The 19,391-nt window shown below is 52.4% G+C and overlaps 1 protein-coding gene across 2 annotated transcripts in view; it reads left to right on the top strand.

Annotated features, from left to right (window-relative positions):
• Positions 1–7,739: 7,739 nt before the first annotated feature.
• PUM1 (pumilio RNA binding family member 1) overlaps positions 7,740–19,391 on the top strand; it is a 101,827-nt gene continuing 90,175 nt past the window's right edge. For both annotated transcript variants that reach the window (XM_059488651.1, XM_059488652.1), the window contains exons 1-2: positions 7,740–7,960; positions 12,213–12,586. In XM_059488651.1, the coding sequence (XP_059344634.1) occupies positions 12,224–12,586 (363 nt within the window). In that variant the 5' untranslated portion in view covers positions 7,740–7,960; positions 12,213–12,223. The remainder of the gene's footprint in view (positions 7,961–12,212; positions 12,587–19,391) is intronic.

Below are 19,391 nucleotides of genomic sequence, written 5' to 3' on the forward strand. Positions count from 1 at the left end.
GGACAGGTTCCAGAGCAGCTGTGGCTGCCCCTGGAGCCCTGGCAGTGCCCAAGGCCAGGCTGCACATTGGGGCTGGCAGCACCTGGCACAGTGGCAGGTGGCCCTGGGCTGCAATCAGCTGCCATTGAAGATCCCTTCCCACCCAAACCACTCTGGCATTCACATTCCTCAATCAAGGATGGAAACCAGCACCAAAACCCATTGCAGCAAATGGAGAAAGGAAAGGAAAGAATGATTGCCTGGCTGGTTCCAGGTGCCCCCAGTGCCATTTGCCACAGGGGGTTTGTAGGCTGGCAAGGCCTGGTTAGAGAGGTTTGGGCTGTGCCAGGGTGCCCAGAGCAGCTGTGGCTGCCCCTGGAGCCCTGGCAGTGCCCAAGGCCAGGCTGGACACTGGGACAGGGGAAGGTGTCCCTGGGGTGGCACCTGATGAGCTTTGAGGTCCTTTCCAACCCAACCCATTCCAGGATTCCATGATCCTGTCAGAGCATCCCCTCTCCAGATTTCCAGGGAAGGGCTGATGCAATGCAAATGAGGAGCAGGGAGCTGGCAGAGGGAAATCACTCCCCAGAAATGCAATCAGGCCGTGGGGCTGTGAGGAGAAGTCATGTGGACACGAGGGCAGGAGGCTTCCAAAGGGCTGAGTCACGTAATTGCCTGCTGAGAAAAGCCAGCCTCCGTGTCCTTAACGATAACAAACGAGCTGGAAACCTTAATCAGCCTCCTGTTCACAGCGTTAATGACAGAACCTGGGACAAGGAACGGGCTGGGGGATGATCCCCAAGGAGGGCAGCCCCAGCAGGCCCTCTGAGGAGCTGCTGTCACTCCAACCACGGCAGCGTTTGGGGACAAGGTGGCAGCAGTGGGTGGGAAATGGCCCCAGGCAGTGTCTGTGTCCCTGGGGCAGCCCCCCTGTCCCAGCCACCCCTCCTGGTGCCCACAGAGCAGGTGGGTGGGGGAAGGATCCAGCTTGGATTTTGGGGTTAATGCCTCAGATTTTTGCTTTTTTTTTTTTTTATTTTCAGATTTGCTTTGGTGTGTGGGTCTGGGCTTCACATTATGGGATGGTTAGCTCTGTGCACAGAGCAGGGAGACAAAACAATTCCTGGTCTAGCTGGGGACCAAGGAGAAATTGTGACGGTGGTCACAAGGGTTTTGAGGGTGAGAGAGGGACGAGAATGTTGATTCCATGTTCAGAAGGCTTGATTTATTATTTTATGATATATATACTACATTTTACCTATACTAAAAAGAATAGAAGGAAAAGTTCTCAGAAGCTAGCTAAGCTAAGAATAGACAAGAATGAATAACAAAGATCTGTGTCTCAGCAGAGAGCAAGAGCAGCTCTGCCGTGAATGGTCAGTAAATCCAAACATCCACCCGAGACCAATCACAGATGCACCTGTTACATTCCACAGCAGCAAATAACCATTGTTTACATTTGTTGCTGAGGCCACAGCTTCTCACAAGGGAGAAAAATCCCAAGAAAGGATTTTTCACAAAAGATGTCTGTGACAAGAAACGATCCAAATCTCAGGCCCAAGAGCACAAACACCGTGGGCTGAAGAGAGAAAAACAAGCAGGATGGGACTGCACGGGCTAAAGCTGGAATGGGACAATAAACTCCAATATGCAAATGGACCAAAACTCATAAAAATGTGAATTCTCGTGATCAAACTCTCTTTTGCTTCCATCTTGGAGCCATCTGGGCAGAGTCCCGACTGTGGCTCTGGTACTGCTGGGGTGTGGCCTTTGAAGGCTCTGCAATAAATATTCACTTTATTCCCCTTAACGCCATCTGGCCTCTGTTCCAGCTCGGAGGGCATCAGGGTGACCCTGCAAGGCCACACAAAGGGCCAGCCTCGTGGAGGGACAGGTGCTACAGGTGACATGTCCTGAGCAGGGACAAGGCTCCTCCAGGCCCTGGAAGTGCTGCCCATGGATCCTGCAGCTCCTTCCCAGCTGGATCTCAGCCACAGGGACAGCAGTGTCACTCTGCAGGGACACCACAGAGTGCTGGGAGGACATCAGTCACCCCCCTGGAGGTCCCACCACAGCCACCTGCGCCCGGGGTGAAGCTGCCACCACCTGATCTCTCCTGCCTGAATTTTCAGCTCCCAGCAGCTCCCAGCTCTGTGCTCCATCCCCTGTGTGCAGGGAGCAGCTCTGGCACCCCAGCTCTCACCTTTTAACCCTTCAGCCTCTCTCCCTGCTCCTGTTCCCTCTCCCCAGATCCCTGCAGGTTTTGGCAGCTGCTTCAAAGGGCTGCTGGGAGGTGGGAACGTGAGCAGGGCTGTGACACGTCTCAGCAGCAGGAGCAGGGGGGAAAACCCAGGTGGTTTTTAAACCAAACACGAATTTCCTTTTTCCTGGTTTAGAGCTCTGTCAGGTGTTTGTGTGGCTGCTGTTCCTGCAGGTTTCTGAACTGTATCCTCATTTTCAGTGTGGCAGGGGATGCAGAGGGGCACTCGGGGTTCCCTTCCAGTGGCCCTTGACCCCTGTGCCTGTAAAACAAAAAAACTTTTGTCTACAAAGCATTTTCCTGACCAAAACACTCCTTGCTGCCTGGGCTCTGGGGAAAACCTTCCTGACCCTACAGAGTGAGAAGCCCTGTGTGCCTCTTATCCTGGATTTAGACTATTATGGATTCCATAAATCCATCCTGGGTTTATCTGCTCTACCCCAGGGCATTTCTCACTGCCAGCCTCTGGCTGTCTCCTGCAGGGGCTCCATGAGCTGGGACAAACTGGAGGAGGGACAGCAGAGGACATGGCTGGGATCACAGAAACATGGAATGGTTTATGTTGGAAGGGACCTTAAAATCTAAATCCGACCCTCAGCCATGGCAGGGACACCTCCCACTGTGCCAGGTGCTGCCAGCCTGGCCTTGGGCACTGCCAGGGCTCCAGGGGCAGCCACAGCTGCTCTGGCAATTCCAGCCCAGCCTCTGCCCACCCTGCCAGGGAACAATTCCCAATTGCCAAGATCCCATCCAGCCCTGCCCTCTGGCACTGGCAGCCATTCCCTGCCTCCTGTCCCTCCAAACCCCTCATTAATAATCTCTCTCCAGTTTTCGTGTAGCTCCTTCAGGCACTGGAAGGTGACAATTTGGCCACAATTTGGTCACAATTTGGAAGATGCTTCTCTTCCAGGCTGAACAATCCCACCTTTTCCTCTCAGCAGAGCTGCTCCATCCCTCTGTCCATCCTGGTGTCCTCTTCTGGACTCTCCAGTGGCTCCATGCCCATCTGTGCTGGAAGCCCATTCCCCTGGGAAGCAGAGGCATTGCCATGGCTCTTTCCTCACCATGGGATGTGGCACAGCTTTGCCAGCAGCTTCCCTGAGAGGAAACAGTGGGATCTGAGCAGTCTCAGGACATCCCCCAGAGCAGCTTTGTCCTTGCACGGGGACTGGGGACACCATGCACAGCCCTAAGCCCAGCTGGTGGGTGGGAGCTGCTCAAAAACCTTAATCTTGGGGGCTGTATTTTCACAAGAAAAAGCAGCTCTGCAGCCAACACCAAACTCTCAGACCCTGCTGCTGCAAGGTGGGTCCTCAGCCAGAACTCCCTGCAGCTTCCCATAACCACAACAGTTCAGCAGCCACTTTTAGACACTTGGCTGGGACTCCTGAAGGAAAAACAAAAATCCCATCTGCTCTGGGTGTCTCAACACAAGCGTGGAAAGAAACCTGTGGGTGAGAGGTGTCGGTGGAAAGCAGAGGGCTCAGAGCTGCTGCAGAGCCCAGAGACCTTCCCTGGTCACTGCTGATGACAGGTCCAGCTCAGGAAGGGTTTCCATGGAGGTGGCACTGGGAAGGGTCCTGATTTCAGGGCTCTGGAGCAGTGGATGTGCTCAGGAGCTGGAGCTGCCCAGCTCAGGGCTGGTCATTGTTTTGTGTCTCAAGGCTCCAGGTTTGACGAAATGCTGCCCCAGTGATGTAAATCAATGATGCACTTGGCTCTGCAAGGGTTTTTTGGTCAAGCCAGCACACTCTGAAAGTATTCTGCATAAAGACCTCAGCAGTTTTTGGCTTGGCTTTGGAAAAATTGAGTCAGTCAGTGAATTTTTTAATTTTTTATTTTCTGGTGGCCAAGGAAATGTTGGTGCCCCACACAGAGGGAGATCCTCTTTCTTTCAATTTAGCTTTTAATTGCAGGCATCAAGTTGTCATTGAAATAAAAATATTGGATATCCCAAGGCTGGGGCCAGCCAGGCCTCCCTGGGGCAGCACTGAAGCCACTTTTAGGAGCTCCTCAAGCTGTTTTTTCTCCCAGGTGAGCCCCCTGTCCCGTGCAGGTGTCTCCATGGTGGAGCTGTGGGAAGCTCTGCTCCCAGGAGGATGAATCATGCAGCAGAGATGGGTTTGTTTGCTCTTAGACTCCTTCAAAGAGAAGATTCTGTGGTGTTGGGCATCGTGCCACCGGGCACAGTGTCTGGGCAGAGCAGGGAGGGAGGGTCTGGATTTGGCCATTTGGTGAGGATGTGGAATTTTGATGTTCAATGTGGATTGAAGCCCCTTCCGTGGGGCAGAGAGGGAGAAGACATTTGGAGGTGGGAGGACACAGTCACCCCCTGTAGGTCCCTTTTTCCCTCAGCAGATGAAGATGCATCCCAGGATAGCTTCTGTCACACTGCTATGGGGTCAGGCAGGGTCAGGCAGCTGGGGCACCTCTTGGTGGCCAACGGTGCAAGGAGGATCAGAAGGACATTTCCACCCCCAGAAGGTTTTTCCTGTGGAGGTGGAAGTTATTTCACTGCCTGTTCCTCTCGCTCTGGCTCTGAAGCTTTTGGAGCAGCATGTTCTCCCAGTGGGAGACTTTTCCATGGATGGCAACCAGCTGGGAGCTTGGGCAAGGTCTGAGGCAGAAGAGAGGATGGCAGTGGTGGGAGGCAGGAGAGGCTGTGGGAGGGATGGAAGTGCTGGAGATGAGACCCAAACTCCCCTCAGCCTCACAGATGCAGGACTTCTCCCTAAATTCGGCAAAATTCACTGGAAATCAGGGTTTGAACCCCTCACATTTCATCCCCAGCAGGACTCCTTCCCTCCCCCTCTCATTACACCGGCATAACTGTAATTATCCCAGGTATAATTAACAGAAAGCACGTTCCCAGTGTCAGCAAGCAGCCTGGGTGTGTGCTGAGCCCACCTGGCAGAGCTCTTATCTCTGCCTCACAGCTCAGGGACAGCCTGGTGGGGACATCAGGGCCACCACCAGCAGGACAGCTCAGGGACAGCCTGGTGGGGAGCTGAGGGTGGCAGCTGGCAGGCACAACACCCCAAAAGTGGCCAGAAGAAGTGCAGAACTGCAGGGACACCCCAGTAAAAGTGCAGAACTGCAGGGACACCCCAGCCCCCTGTCCCCAGTGAGGACATGGTTTTGGGAAAGAACTCGTGACCTCCCAGGCTTTGCAGCCCAAATCTTTGGCAGCCAGGAGCCATCTCTGGTGCCTTGTACCAGCCCAGGGTGCCCAGGAGATGGGTGGAACCAGAGGAGAAGGGTGTGCAGGCAGATTGAGTTGGTGCAGTGCCCAGATGACACAGCTCCACCACTCACATTTCCACCCCAGCCAGAGGCTGGCCTTGCCCACACAGTTGGCGTCTTGGGGACACTGCATGGGCCCCCACAGAATCATGGAAATATTTGGGCTTCTGGAAAGCACCTCTAAGATCATCCAGTCCAACCATTAACCCAGCACTGCCACGTTCACCACTAACCACATCCTCAAATGCCACATTCACATATTTTTTTTACACTTTCAGGGGTTATGGTTTCACTTTCTGTGCCAATGCCTGATATCCAATTTTTTCCTGATTCAAACTTCCATTGGCACAACTTGAGTTTATTTCCTGCCATGTTGTTCCTGGGAGCAGAGCCTGACCTCCCCCCTGCAGTCCCCTCCTAGCAAGAGCTGTGCAGAGCCACAAGGTCCCTCCTGAGCCTCCTTTTCTCCAGGCTGAGCCCCTTCCCAGCTCCCTCAGCCTCTCCTGGGGCTCCAGACCCTTCCCAGCTCCCTCAGCCTCTTCTCCTCCAGCCCCTTCCCCTCTCCAGGGAATTCAAGACACTGGAGCCACAGGGATGACCCAGCAGAGCCATGTCTACTTCTCAGCCACGGGTGGGTGCGTGCCCAGTGTCACAGCAGAGCCGAGCCCAGCAAAGCCGAGCCCAGCAGAGCCAAGTTTATCCCAGCAGAACCGAGTTTATCCCAGCAGAGCCGAGTTTATCCCAGCCAGGCCACACAAGCCAGGCTGCTGGTGGCCAAAGCCACCTCTGGGTGTCTGCACAAGGCTCGGCTCCAAACCCACCCTGAGCAGGGAAAACCTCTGCTCGCTGTTTATCTTGACTGTCCTGTCACACCCGGCCTGGGGCACCCACCCCAAACCCTTCAAGCCGTGTTTCCCCAGGTTTTGGGGGTCGGGGTTCGGCCCTGCTGCCCCACAAGGGAGTGCACGCTGGAGGAGGCGGTGAGGTGATGGAAACACCCATCAGTCACCCCGGCAGCCCATCGAGCAGAAAATGGAAGCAAGGCACGGCTGGATCCAGCTTTGCACGTGTTTTAATGACCGAGAACCCGGGCTTGAAATGATTTCTTGCACCCTCATAACCCACAAAAGCGGCGGCTGCGGGACCCGCCCGTGCCGCGGGCTCTGTGTGCCCCAGGCCGGCCGGAGCCCTTGGGAGCAGCTGCCGCTTCTCTCTCCGTGCAAGTGCGGGCACGTCCCGAGCTTTCCCCAGCACCGGCTCTTCCCTCCTGGCTCCCTGCGTGCCCCGCCAAGACGGGGAGAAAATATTCCATGAGCGCATTAAGGGCTCAGCCTCCCCTCAGGGCCCCGGGAGCGAAACACGGCGGGGCAGGAGGGGCAGAGGTGCAGGAGGGGCAGAGGGCACAAAGGCGATACCCACGGGCTGCCCCTTTAACATGGAGGAGCCGGGGCAGAACTACCGCTCCCAGCGGCCAGCGCCGCCCGCCCTGCCCTGCCCGGGCTCCGCACGCCGGGGGCTGTAGTTCCCTCGCAGCCCCGGCATTGTGGGCAGGGGGAGGCACCAAGGGAGAAGCGCCCCAAAATTGTGTTTGTGTTGGTGGTGGAGGGTGAGGAGGCGCCGGTGTGCAGCCGGCGCTCGGTGCCCCCGGTGCGGCTCTGGGGCAGGAGGGGAATCAGCGCTGTTGGGGGCTCGGGGGGACCGGGCTGGGGGGGCTCGGGGTGTCCGAGCTTGGGAAGCTCGGTGTGCACGAGTTGGGAGTGCCAAGGCTGGGGAGGATTCCGGGAGCCCGGGCTGGGGGGCTCAGGGTGCCCAGGCTGGGGCGGGGGTCTCGTACGGGGAGCACTCGGGGTGCCCAGGTTTAGGGGGCTCAGGGTGCACAGGTGGGGAGGCTTGGGGTGTCCAGGTTGCCCAGCATGGGGGTCTCAGGGTGTCCCGACTTGCAGGGGCTCGCTGTGCACAAATCGGGAGTGCCAAGGCTCGGGGGGCTCGGGGGCTGCGGGATGTCCAGGCAGAGGGGTGCAGAGCGTTCAGGATGCCCGGACTAGGGGGGAAATCAGGATGCCCAGGCTGGGGGCGCTCGGGCGCATCCCCGCCAGCCCGGCGAGCGGTGCCAGCGGCAGCGCGGGGCTGAAGGCGGGGCTGTGCCCGCACCCCGGCCGGGCAGGGGCCACGCTGGGAGGGCGCTGCGGGCTGACCCCAGCCTGGGCAGTGTGGCAGGGTCGGGGAACAGCCCGGGCACGTCGCGGCCGGGTCGGGTTCGGTCCGGTCCATCCCGATCCGATCCGATCCGTCCCGTCCCGGCCCTTCCCGGTCCCTCCCGCCCCGTCCCGGCGGCGCTGGAGCGGCCTCGCCTTCCCGTGGTGCAGCGCGGCCGCGGCCCCGCCGCGCCGCCATGTTGTCGGAGTGAGCGGCCGGGGAGAGGCAGCGGCGAGCGGCCGGGGGGGGCCCGGCATCCGTCTGCATCCGAGCGCTCCGCCCGTGAGTACCGGCCCGGGGCCGGCCCCGCCGCGCCGCGGACCCCCGCGGACCCGCCGGTGGGCGCATATTGGCGGGGGGAGCGGGAGGAGAGGCCCCAGGCCGCCCCGAAGGCGAGCGGCGGCGGGGGCGCTGCGCCGGCGCTCCCGCCCGGCTCCCTGTCGGGGCCGCGGCCTGGGCCCATTGTTAGCGGGGAGGGGGCGCGGGGGGACCCCCGGGCCCCGAGCGCGGCCCCGCGGGCGCTCCGGTAACGGGGACGGGGGTTATTGTTGGGGGGGCGCGGGCCCATCGCAGCCCTCAGCCGCCTTGCCCCGGGCCCGGCCCGCCGGGGGCTGCCCCTCGGTCTGTGGGGCTCCCCCTTCTCCTGGGGAGGGTCCCCCTATTCTCCGGGACGGGTTTGATCCCGGGGGGGCTCCCCCTTGTCCCGGGCCTTCAATCCCGGGCGGCTCTGTCGCTCCGGCCGAGGCCCCGCTTTGTTGCCCCCAGGGCTCCGGGGGGTGCTTGGGTTCCGTCCCCCCGGTTTTGGGGGGGTTTCGGGGGCTCTGGGGGTCCCTGGAAGAGGGGAGGGTCGGGGCTGGCAGAGGGAGAGAAAGAAAAAGCAGACAATCCTTTCCGATGTGCTGGGTGACCCTGGGGGTTTTGTGTTTGTGTGGGGTTTTTCTCCCCCCCTTGTTTTTATCTCGTGCTCGCGTAACGACAGGCTCGGCCCTTGTGAGCTGCAAAGTTGGAATTTTAAGAGCCTCTCGGCCCAACCTGAGAAATGCTCTGATTTTTTTGTTGTTGTTGTTATTGTTGTTGTTTGCTTTGGTCAATGTTTAATAACTTTGTTCGGAGCAGAGATTTTATTAGGCAGATCATGAGTAAGGAATTTCCTTTATTAAGAGGGATGGAGGTGGGGGAAAGGGGGACCGTGGGTCCTTTTGGGTTTTAATGTTGGTTTTGGGAATCCGATGGGTCAGGAATTCAGTGCTGCGGCTCCCCAGGTTTTCAGGAAAACACAGGGATAACGTTAAAAGTTCTGCTAGGCCACACAGCTCTCAAACAATGGCTCTGCTTTCATTTCCAGTGGAACTTTCCAAAAAAAAACCCACCCAACCCAAACTCCTCCGCTTTGGGGTTGAACTTTTTTGGAACGCTCGTTTTACACCGGGTTAATTTTGTAATAATCCGTGATTTTTGAGGGTAATACGGAACCAGAGCCGGGAGGATCTGGCTGTGGAGCCGGGCTCTGTGTGGATTAAAGCTCCTTTATTCAGTGTTGTCACCAGCGGTACTTCAGACTCGCAGGGAGATTGCTCCGAAGTTTTTTGTTGTTTGTGGAACGTCCCATAATCTGCGGTGACAACACGGAGCAGCTCATTTCACGCAGGGAAGAGCAGAGCCGCCTGCCCTGAGCGCGGCAGAGCAGCGTGGAAGCCTTTGTTTGCCAAGCCGGGGTTTCACCTGGGAAAAGTTGATCCTCTGTGCTCAGGAAGAGTTTGGGAATGCGAGAGGCTCTGGAGGCCCCGAGCAGCTGCGGCTCTGCAGTGCCTGTGTAGGTGACTGCCCGTGCTCCGGCAGCTTTGAATGACAGGATTCAGCTGTCCCGCTGCTGCCTCGATCGCGGCATTCGCAGAAAAACACGGCTTGGAACTAAACTTGAACTACCCACAATGCTCCCTTCCCCTTTGCTCCCTTGCAAAATGTCGCCTTTGCCAAGTTTTCCGCTCGTGTTTGGAGCAGCCCGGAGAGGAAGTGCCTGGGAGCAGCCTCTCCTTAATCCATTGACTGAGATTTTCTGGACCCTCCTGATTTTTATGATAACACCTTTATTAACTCAGGAATTAATTAGCGTCTGCAGCCTTTTGAAGGAGCAAAGAGTGTGGCAGTGCGACTTTGTACCTTGTTTCTCACTGGAAATGGGCTTGTCACAGTCTATAGATACTGGGGATTTTTTGGTAGGGATTCATAGTATCTTCCTTTGTTTGTTTATTTTTTTTACAGTCTGCCCTGAGATAACTTGTAACTTCCTTTCAAGGGGCCGCTCAGATTTCATTGCTGCAGTTTTTACACACTTCAGTTTAATGATAAATGAATTTCTTACAGTTAATTACTTATTTTTTTTTCTTTTTGCATGGAGGAGCTTGAGTGCTTCATGTGATGTTACTGATGGATTTTGATATTGTTTGCTAAAGGGAAATTAAGAGGAAAATGCCATTAAACTGAATTGTAGTTTCAAAATCAGTCAAGATTTAGTCATATCGTGTTTTCAGTGCTTTTTCAAGTATGTGGGGAAGGTGGTGATTTCCAGACTCTTTGAAAGCTGGAGGAGTGAGTCCTGTTGGATGTCCTGGTATTTAAGTTGTGAGCGCATAAAAAGCCCTGCAGAGTGGCCCTGGGGGCTGTGTGTGTGCAACACCGAATTATGTTGGAGGTGCAATTAAAACAACCTGATCTCTGCACTTTCCAGAGTCATTTTCCTCTCAGTATTAACCCCGTGCTGGACTCGTGGGGCAAACCTGACAAAATTTAATCAAAGACAGGACTCAGATTTTTTTATTTTGGTCTCCCCACCGTTAGTAAATTGTTCTTGGAAGTTGTTTGTAGTAGAGTGTTGTTCAGGGCTACTACGAGGAGCAGGGAGGGAACAGAGCTGCCTTTCAGGCCTTGGAGCCGCCGGCAGGAGCAGGGCCAAGCTCTGCAGCCACCAAGGTACAGCAGTGGAACGTCCTGGGGCTGCTCTGCCAGGAGCTTCTCAGGGCTCCACCCCCACAATTTCATCCTCAGAACTCTCTGTGGGGCTGCATTTAGATACCTCAAGTTGATCTTTTTAATGAAGATTAATTCAGACTATTCCATGCCTTTAAAAATGAATTTGGCTTGTTGTGTGAGCATTGCATAATGGGGGAAGCACTTTGCTGTTCACACCTGTAGTGTCTCTATTGCTCTGATAGTCCTGCCTTAAAATAACAAACAAACTTCTGTGGTTTTGTGCTGCTGGAATGTTATCAAAATATTTGGGGACTAGGAAGTTAGTGAGTTGCTGTCAGCTTAATGTGCAGGTTTTCCTCCTGCTCACAGATCATTTGGGTGCATGCAAAGCATATGGGGTATTTCATTTATTGGGGTGATCAGTGCTCTGGGCACTGAAAGTCCTTTGGAGTTGTCCAAATTTCCCCCAGTGCCATCGACAGCAGGACCAGCAGTGCTGGCTGTGCCTGCTCTGGAAAGTTCTGCTGAGATCCCAGGTTTGCTGTTCTTTCTCCAGGGAATTCCACAAAGCATGTCCGTGGGTTTCACTGCCTCCTGAGCACACTCCTGAGTTACAGGGAGGGCACAGGCTGTGTTTGGGTTTCATGAACTGTACAAGCAGAAATTTGGGATTTTAACTTTGCATTGAAAAACAAAAACCAAAAGCAAACCAAACTGTTGCTTTGCTGCTTTGCATGACTGAGGGGATACTTTGGGATACAGTGTGATACAGGGGGCCTTGAGTGTTATATGGATGGGGGACCAGGCCCCTTTTGCCTGGTGTGAATGGACACAGCAGGTTTTGGTGTCACTGCCTTCCATGGTTTTTTTGGGGGCTTTTTCCCAGCAGTTTTCCAGTCAGTGTGTTGTCCCTGGCAGAAATTGCCATTGTGCTGCTGCTTCACAGGCGTCCTGTGCATCCTGCTAAGCCCGTGCTGCACAGAAAGTGGGCTCCCTGTGGGTTTTTGGTGGGATCCCTGTGGGTTTTTGGTGGGATCCCTGTGGGTTTTCGGTGGGATCTCTGTGGGTTTTTGGTGGGTGCATTATCAGTGAGATCCCTGTGGATTTCTAGTGGGATCCCTGTGGGTTTTTGATGGGATCCCTGTGCATTTTCAGTGGGATCTGTGGATTTCTGGTGGGATCCCCGTGGGTTTTCGGTGGGATCTCTCTGCATTTTCAGCGGGATCCCTGTGGATTTTTGGTGGGATCCCTGTGGATTTTTGGTGGGATCCCTGTGGATTTTCATTGAGATCCCTGTGGGTTTCCAGTGCGATCTCTGTGCGTTACCCAGTGCGATCTGTGGATTTCCAGTGGGATCCCTGTGCATTTTCAGTGGGATCTCTGTGCACTTTCAGTGCTGTTCTGGCTGCTGGGTTCACGGGGTGAGTGAATATTGGAGGAGTCACTTTTGCCACAGCGGTGTTCCCCTGTCAGTCACAAGATGGGTGTGTTACTAAAGCTCAGAGCTGCAGCTGGGAGGATTTCATGTCTCTTTCCCCTCTCTTTCCCCCATGTCCCCCTGCAGGTGTTGGTGGAATGAGCGTAGCGTGCGTTTTGAAGAGAAAAGCAGTTCTGTGGCAGGACTCGTTCAGCCCCCACCTGAAGCAGCACGCTCAAGACACAGCCAACCCCACCATGCCTGTGGTACTGACATCTGGCACAGGCTCGCAGGCTCAGCCACAGCCAGCTGCAAACCAGGCCCTTGCAGCAGGGACACACTCCAGCCCCGTGCCCGGGTCCATAGGAGTGGCGGGGCGCTCCCAGGACGACGCCATGGTGGATTATTTCTTCCAGAGGCAGCACGGGGAGCAGCTCGGGGGAGGAGGCAGCGGCGGCGGCGGCTACAACAACAGCAAACACCGCTGGCCCACCGGGGACAACATCCATGCAGAGCATCAGGTAGAAAACCACTCCCAGCTTTCCCAACTCAGCCCTGCAGCCTTCTCAGAGGTGCTTTTCGTGGTGCTCTTCTAAAGCTGGAGCTGGTTCTGGTGGAGTGGCCACAGTGGTGCTGTTTGTTTTCTCTTTTCAGGGTGGCGGTGCCCTGGTAGCTCTGAGTTGAAAGGTTTCTGCTCTTGAGGGTGTTGAAATCCCAAATCCCAATCCACTCCTGGTCGCAGTCGAATGCATGTTTACAAAATTCATCACTCCCTTTATTGATTTTTTTTTTCTGATGTGTGAACCAGCATAGCCGTGACTGCTGCTGCTGCTGCTGCTTTTCAAATCTGTTGCTGTAGTTAAATAATTCTTATGTAATGGTATTACAAAACTGCCAATGCATGTAGGTTGGGCTTTTACCATTCCCAATATTGGAAAACACAGGAGTGGAAGGTGTTGGTGGTATGTTTGACTGGGTTTCTTTGCTTTGGGGTTGGGTTTTTATTGTTGTCATATACAGGGGAAGGTGGTGATGATGAGAAGAGCAGCTTTAAGAGTGTCACCAAGCAGTGGTTTTAGGAACTTGTTAGAGCCACTCAGTCTCTAGAGGGGTGGTGGGCCAGGCTGTATGCTAGTGCTGTTTACTAGAATTCTTTTCAGCAGTTGCATTGTCACTCGTGCTGCAGTGAAATGAGTGGCTGACTCACTCCACTCTGGCTGTGACCTGTAGCTCACTCATCAAAGACACACGAGTGCTTCCTCTCCCAGGCAGCAGAACCCAAGTGTAAGCACATTTTAAAGCAGAATGATCCCCACAAATATTGCCAGGGCAGCAGACACAAAGCTTTTGCAACCTTTGTGAACATCTCCTGCCTCCAGTTTCTGGAATCAGAGTGGCCAAGCCCTGGCTCCTCTGCTGTGCCTCCCCAGGGGATGTGTTGCCCACCAGAGCATTTAAAAGCAAACATTGCAGGGAATTTTGCAGCCTCACCAAAGGCAGTGTGTACATTAACAAAGAAATAAACCCAAGTGCCCTGTCAATTTGTTCTGGAAGAAAAATCACATAAAGTACTGCAATATGAGCTAAAGAGTTAGATAAATATTGTTGATAAATGTTAGATAAATATTGTTGTCCTTATGGAGAAACGTAGTGTTTAGGTATCAATTCAGAAGAAATAACTTCATTGAAACAGATACAATTTTTCTGTTTATTATCCAAGTTTTCAGTCACTAACTGTAAAACTTGCTTCCAGAGACATCAGTGCCAGAGATCTTAATGTTCTAAGTTCTGAAGGAAACCATAAGCAAGAATTTCTTCCTGCAAACTTGGAGGTTTTTCAAATCAAAGCAGTCAAAGAGTCTTGGGGTGGAGATGCCTGGGCAGGGCCTGCTATTGTTTGGGCATTTTGTGGCAAGATGACTTCATGAATTAAAATGATGTCATAAATTCTCAATCCTCTTTTCCTCCAGCTCACACTTTCATCCTCCTTTTACTGCAAATCCCTGAAAGCAAAGACAACAAAACTCTCTGGAGATAAGGGGGGTGGGGACAGGGCACTCCAAGCTTGCAGTCATTAAAAACTCTGCTGCTATTTGAACTTTTATTTATTTAATAATGGAAAGACTTAAACTTTCACTCAAACAAAAGAATCCTGCCTGTTCCAGAGGCTTGTCCTGTTGTCAGCAGAAGTGTTGCTCAGCTTGATTTTCTTCAGTAACTTGTGGAATGAAATGCTCCTAATAAATAAACCACTTAATGAAAGGAAAGCTCATTAACTTCTGCTAGTTTAAATGAACTTTTCAAATGCAGTTCCTGTGGTGAGAGTGGACAGTGGAGAGAAGGTTGTGTGGACAGATCCCACCTGCAGGATGGAGCTCACAGATGATTCTGTGTGGTGCTCTCAGTTTCCCCTGTGATTCTGTGAGCTGAGGCTCAGGAAATTACCCACCAGGCCAGAATTAACATTTGGGTTTTTATCTGCTCTGCTTCCTGCTGCTTTTACACTCTGATAAATGGGGTACAGCTGTAGTTCCAGTGTTTCTGCATTCAGTGCTCATCTCCAAAGCAATCTTTGTGTCTAATTTTTTCCAGGCCAGCTCTGAGGTGGGGCACTACTCCTGTTCTCAGTCTTGTTTGATATTGGTGCTCCAGTGATTGATGGGCACTTCTATCAGAGTTTGGTGCTCCATCCCTCTTTTTCCATGGTTCTCTGCTTGCCTCAGGGTTTGGCTCCTGGGAAGCAGAATGCAGGATGTGTAATCCTAGCACTGCCATTCTTCTTGACTTCTTGGCCACCTCCACATCTGCTGCTTAAATTATAAATTCCTTGGAGCAAGAACTAATCTTATGCATGCAAAATGATTTAATTCAGTTTGGGTTTAGCTGGGGTAGAATTGAATTTGGCCTGCAAGAGCACAAGTGGAGGAAGTGCTGGGACATGCAGGGAGGTAGGGAATCATTAGGGATGTCTCCTGACTCTGTTTTTTATGGGTGCACTTTTATTACTGTATTTTCATTTTAGACAGTCAGAGATGGTTCAGTGAGGGCCCAGCCTTGAAGACTGGTTAGGAAACTGAGTAGCTAAAAGATAATGGGAAGTCAGAAAAAAATAATTATAGGCTAATATAGGTTAATGTGTGCCTAGAGCTTGGGAGGTCTTATTAAAGGTAGAAAGATTTTAATTGTTGAATCCCAGATTCTCTTTGTTGCATGTGTAGACAGACGTGTGTCTGTTGGTGATAACTCTGCAGTGGCTTTTACCAAATGCTGACATTTCATGGTGGCATTAAAACAGCCAGGAGAGCTGTGAGTCACACCTGAGCTGCAGCACCCTGGCTTTCCATGGGTTTCATTGTGCTCTTCCTCCTGGTCACTTTTCCTCCTGGAAGCTCTGGGAATTGGGCTGAGAGTGGCTTTAGCAGGGATGGCTCAAGGAAAAGTTCCCCCCAAGGAAGGGAGGAGAGGAGCTCCTTCAGGTGGTGTCCTCTCCTTGTGAGCAGCAGGAAAAGGCTGTGTCTGTTTGTGTTTTGCTTAGGGGAAATGCCACAGGAAAAGAAAGTTTCTTTCTACTTTGGAAGGTGGGTTTAGGGCCAGGTTTTTATATAAAATCAAACAAAGATGTCCCTGTCATTTCGCAAATTTAGGTGTAAAAGCTTCACCATCCACACAAAAAACTTTTGGTGATAATGTCTTCTTTGTCCCTGCAGATGCTGGGATCAGACTTCTGATTTCTTAACTTTTACTCAGATCTCTTGAGCAAAATCCCAGCTGTTTGCAGCTCCAAATCCTTAATCACCAAACCTCCATGGAAAACACTTAACTGCAAATTTTTCTCTTTTTATCCACCAACAGCAGCAGGATGAGGCTGAGGTTCAGGGTCCCCAGTAATTTGAATATTGGAGTGAGCAGGTTTGGGCTGTCTGATGCCTGGGCAGAGAGAGTGTTTGAGTGTTTGTTTATCCTGCAAAACCATGGGCAGGGATCAGGACATCACAGGATGGCTCCAGGTGAGGAATGGCCTGCCTTGGGTCTGCCTTAACCTGCAGACACTGAAGTGATGCTGGGATCAGACTTTTGATTTCCTAACTTGGTCTCTCAGATCTCCTGAGCAGAATCCCAGGTGTTTGCAGCTCCAAATCCTTAATCACCAAACCTCCATGGAAAACACTTAACTGCAAATTTTTCTCTTTTTATCCCCCAAAAGCAGCAGGATGAGGCTGAGTGTCAGGCCTCAATTAATTTGAATATTGGAGTGAGCAAGTTTGGGCTGTCTGATGCCTGGTTGGTGTTGGGCACAGAGAGTGTTTGAGTGTTTGTTTATCCATCACGTAGGGAGGGCACAAGATGGCTCCAGGTGAGGAATGGTCTGCCTTGGTTATGAAAGGTTGCACAGATCTCCTCACAAACACAAACAGCCTCTGCTGCTCCTGGGGGCAGGGAAAAGACACTCAGGATATTCAGCTGGGACAAGTTATCAACACTGAGCAGGTTTTTAGGAAAATTGGCTGGGTTTTCCTGGCTGGGGTCTCCTGTGGCTGGTGTGTGTGTGTGCCTGAGCTGGAGTGAAGGGAGAGTTCTGTGGTGTGTCCCTCTGGAATTGCAGGCACTGGATGTGCTCAGGCTGTCAGAATTGCACTCTGGTAGTGTGGGAGTTGCTTGATAGAAGCAAATGATTTTAGGCATTTGCTTTCTCTCAGAGCATGTTTAATTAATAATTGGAGACAATAGAACTCTGCAGGGATGGTCTTGTTGAATGTGGGGAATTTTTCACATGGAGTTGGTGAAGAATAGTCAGCACAACAGGGCTGGGACTGGGGTTTCTGCTCAGTTTTGCCTTTTGGCAGTGTGACCATGTGAGTTCTGCACTGGGAGCTGGATTCAGGCAGAGGCAGGAGGTAATTCTGGGAATTCTGCCCTCGTGGGTCACAGCTCCAGCCAGGCTCCTTCCTGCCCTGGGAGCAGAGTCCTTTTCCTCTCAGTGTTAACCCATGCTGGACTCATGGGGCAAACTTGACAAAAATTGATCAAAGACAGGACTCAGTTTTTTTATTTTGGTCTAACCTTTTTTTTTGAGGGATCTGAGCACATTGACAATGCTGACTGCTGCTGGCAGCTACTGTGGCCACAGCTTGTCTAAAATTTGTGGCAAGAGCCTCTAAAAAGGTCCTGGAAGCAAAGGCAGTCCTGTGTTTGTTCTTCCAAAGGGAAGTCCTGGCTAAGTGATGCTTTACTCCTTAGGACAGAGATTTTGCCTGGCCCTGGAAGTGTCCAAGGCCAGGTTGGAGCAGCCTGGGACAGTGGAAGGGGTCCCTGCCCATGGCAGGGGTGGAATGAGCTGGGATTTGGGGTCTCTTCCAGCCCAAACATTCCATGATTTCTGATGTGCCTGTGGGTATGTGCTCCACATAACTGGATGTGTTATCTCACAGCATGGAGTGAGTCCCTTGTCACACAAACCATGTGGCAGCACCTGTGCCTCAGCTCTGGAAGGTGATTTCTGACCTCTGTTTCATTAAAGCTGTTGGGTTTTCATGGGAACTTCCCTTGTGTCCCAGTGAGCTGCTCAGGGCTTTCCTTTCCCTGACACTGACAGGGCTGTGCTAATTTGATACCCAGCTAATTGGAAACACAGTTCCTTGCTGAAATGAAATGTCTGGTTTGGCTGATCTGTTTCACAGAGGTTACTCCATAGTGGAGGGGTGGCTTGAGAGGGGAACTGGAACTTTGAATTTGGTTTTCTGCTTTGTGTTGCTCCCTGAAAATGTCTCCTGAGGTAGAAGGGGCACGAGTAGATTGGAAATTTCAGGTTGGAAAATCCTTGTGATATGCAGGGGACAGAAAACACTCTGAAACATTCAGAAAGATACTCTGAGACTCTGCTTCTTCCAAATCCATGGATTTTACTGTTCCTGATGGGCAGCTGCAGATGAGATTGTCCAGCTGGGATTGCCCAAGTGACTGACTGGGTGTGCTGGTGTTGGGATTTCTCCGTGGTTGTTGCTGTTCTGCTCTGTTTCCTTGTCATGGTGCTCACTCAGGAGGAGCAAAACCACTTTCACATTACTGAATGTGCAAATTCAGTGCTTCCAGAAGACTTCAGGTATTTCAGTGGATATCTTGTATAAGTGTGCTTTGAAAAGAGGTTTATTACAGAACTTGTCCTGCTTGTTTTCTCCTCCCCTCTCCCCAATTTTGCTCTCTTAGCAACTCATTTGTGGTTTGCTGAGTTGCTGTGACCTCCTTGTGCTTCTGCAGAGCAGGTTGTGATCCTGGGAGCATTTTTGCAAATGAGTGAAGCTTTACAGTGGATCTGAGCCCCACAGTCCCTCCCTAAGCACCCCAACCCATCCCCAGTCCCTGTTCCTCATGAACTGCCACAGATTCCAGCTGCTGATAGAAATCTCAATGAGGAGCTGTTGCAGGGCATTGTCTCTGGCCTGCCTGGCTCAGAACTCCTCCTTAGGTGTATCAGGGCCGATTTCCAGGCTCTTTTCCCTGAGTGCTGATGTCAGGCTGAACAAACGCTCCTTTGTGCTGCTGCCATGTGATGCTGCTCCCACCCGGCCAGGAGCTGCTCTGGGCTCTCCTGTTACTCCTGCCTTTGGTAGGGATAACTTCTGTTCCAGGACAGTTGTTTTTATTGGGAACATCTGCCTTTGCTTCTTACCCTGTTCACATTTCATTCTGGGGTGAAACTTGGCTGGTGCTGAACCCTCAGTGAGTCCCTGTCAGGGTGGTGTGAGGCCACTCTAATCTTTTCTGACAGAGGTGCAGTTAAACAAAGAAATAAAACAATCTGGCATACAGGAGGGAAAAAAAAAAAACCCAGAAAACGAATTAAAAATTAATTTGGAAAAGTTTGAATCCCTTCTCCACATATTTTCCCTCTGAATTTAAACCTGGGAAGGTCACAGTGGGGCTGGGAGTAAATTAAAAGCCCCCCAAGGTCAGATCTTAGCATGGCCCCAAGCTCTTGTGCAAACCCATGGATCCAGGCACACACCTGGGTGCAGAAGATGCTTTTCCCAAGGGATTGCCAGCTCCAGCAGGACCAAACTCAGGTTGTTTCTTACCTAATCCAATATTTTTGAACACTGCACCTCAATATGTGTCTGAGACATGGCAGGGTAACCTAAATTCCACATTAATGAAGCGCTTCCCTGGGTGGATAAAATGGGAGGAAAACATAATTAGCTGAGGAAGGAGAGCCCCTGTGCAAGGCTGCCTCTGCTGCAGTTATTTCTGTCCCCTGAATCATTAATCAGCCTGGCCCCATGCCAGGGAAGGCATTAGCCAATCTGCAATTTCACTGGCTTTTTGCTTCCA

The sequence above is a fragment of the Ammospiza nelsoni genome, chromosome 25 (genome assembly GCF_027579445.1).
Source record: "Ammospiza nelsoni isolate bAmmNel1 chromosome 25, bAmmNel1.pri, whole genome shotgun sequence".
NCBI classification, from domain to species: domain Eukaryota; kingdom Metazoa; phylum Chordata; class Aves; order Passeriformes; family Passerellidae; genus Ammospiza; species Ammospiza nelsoni.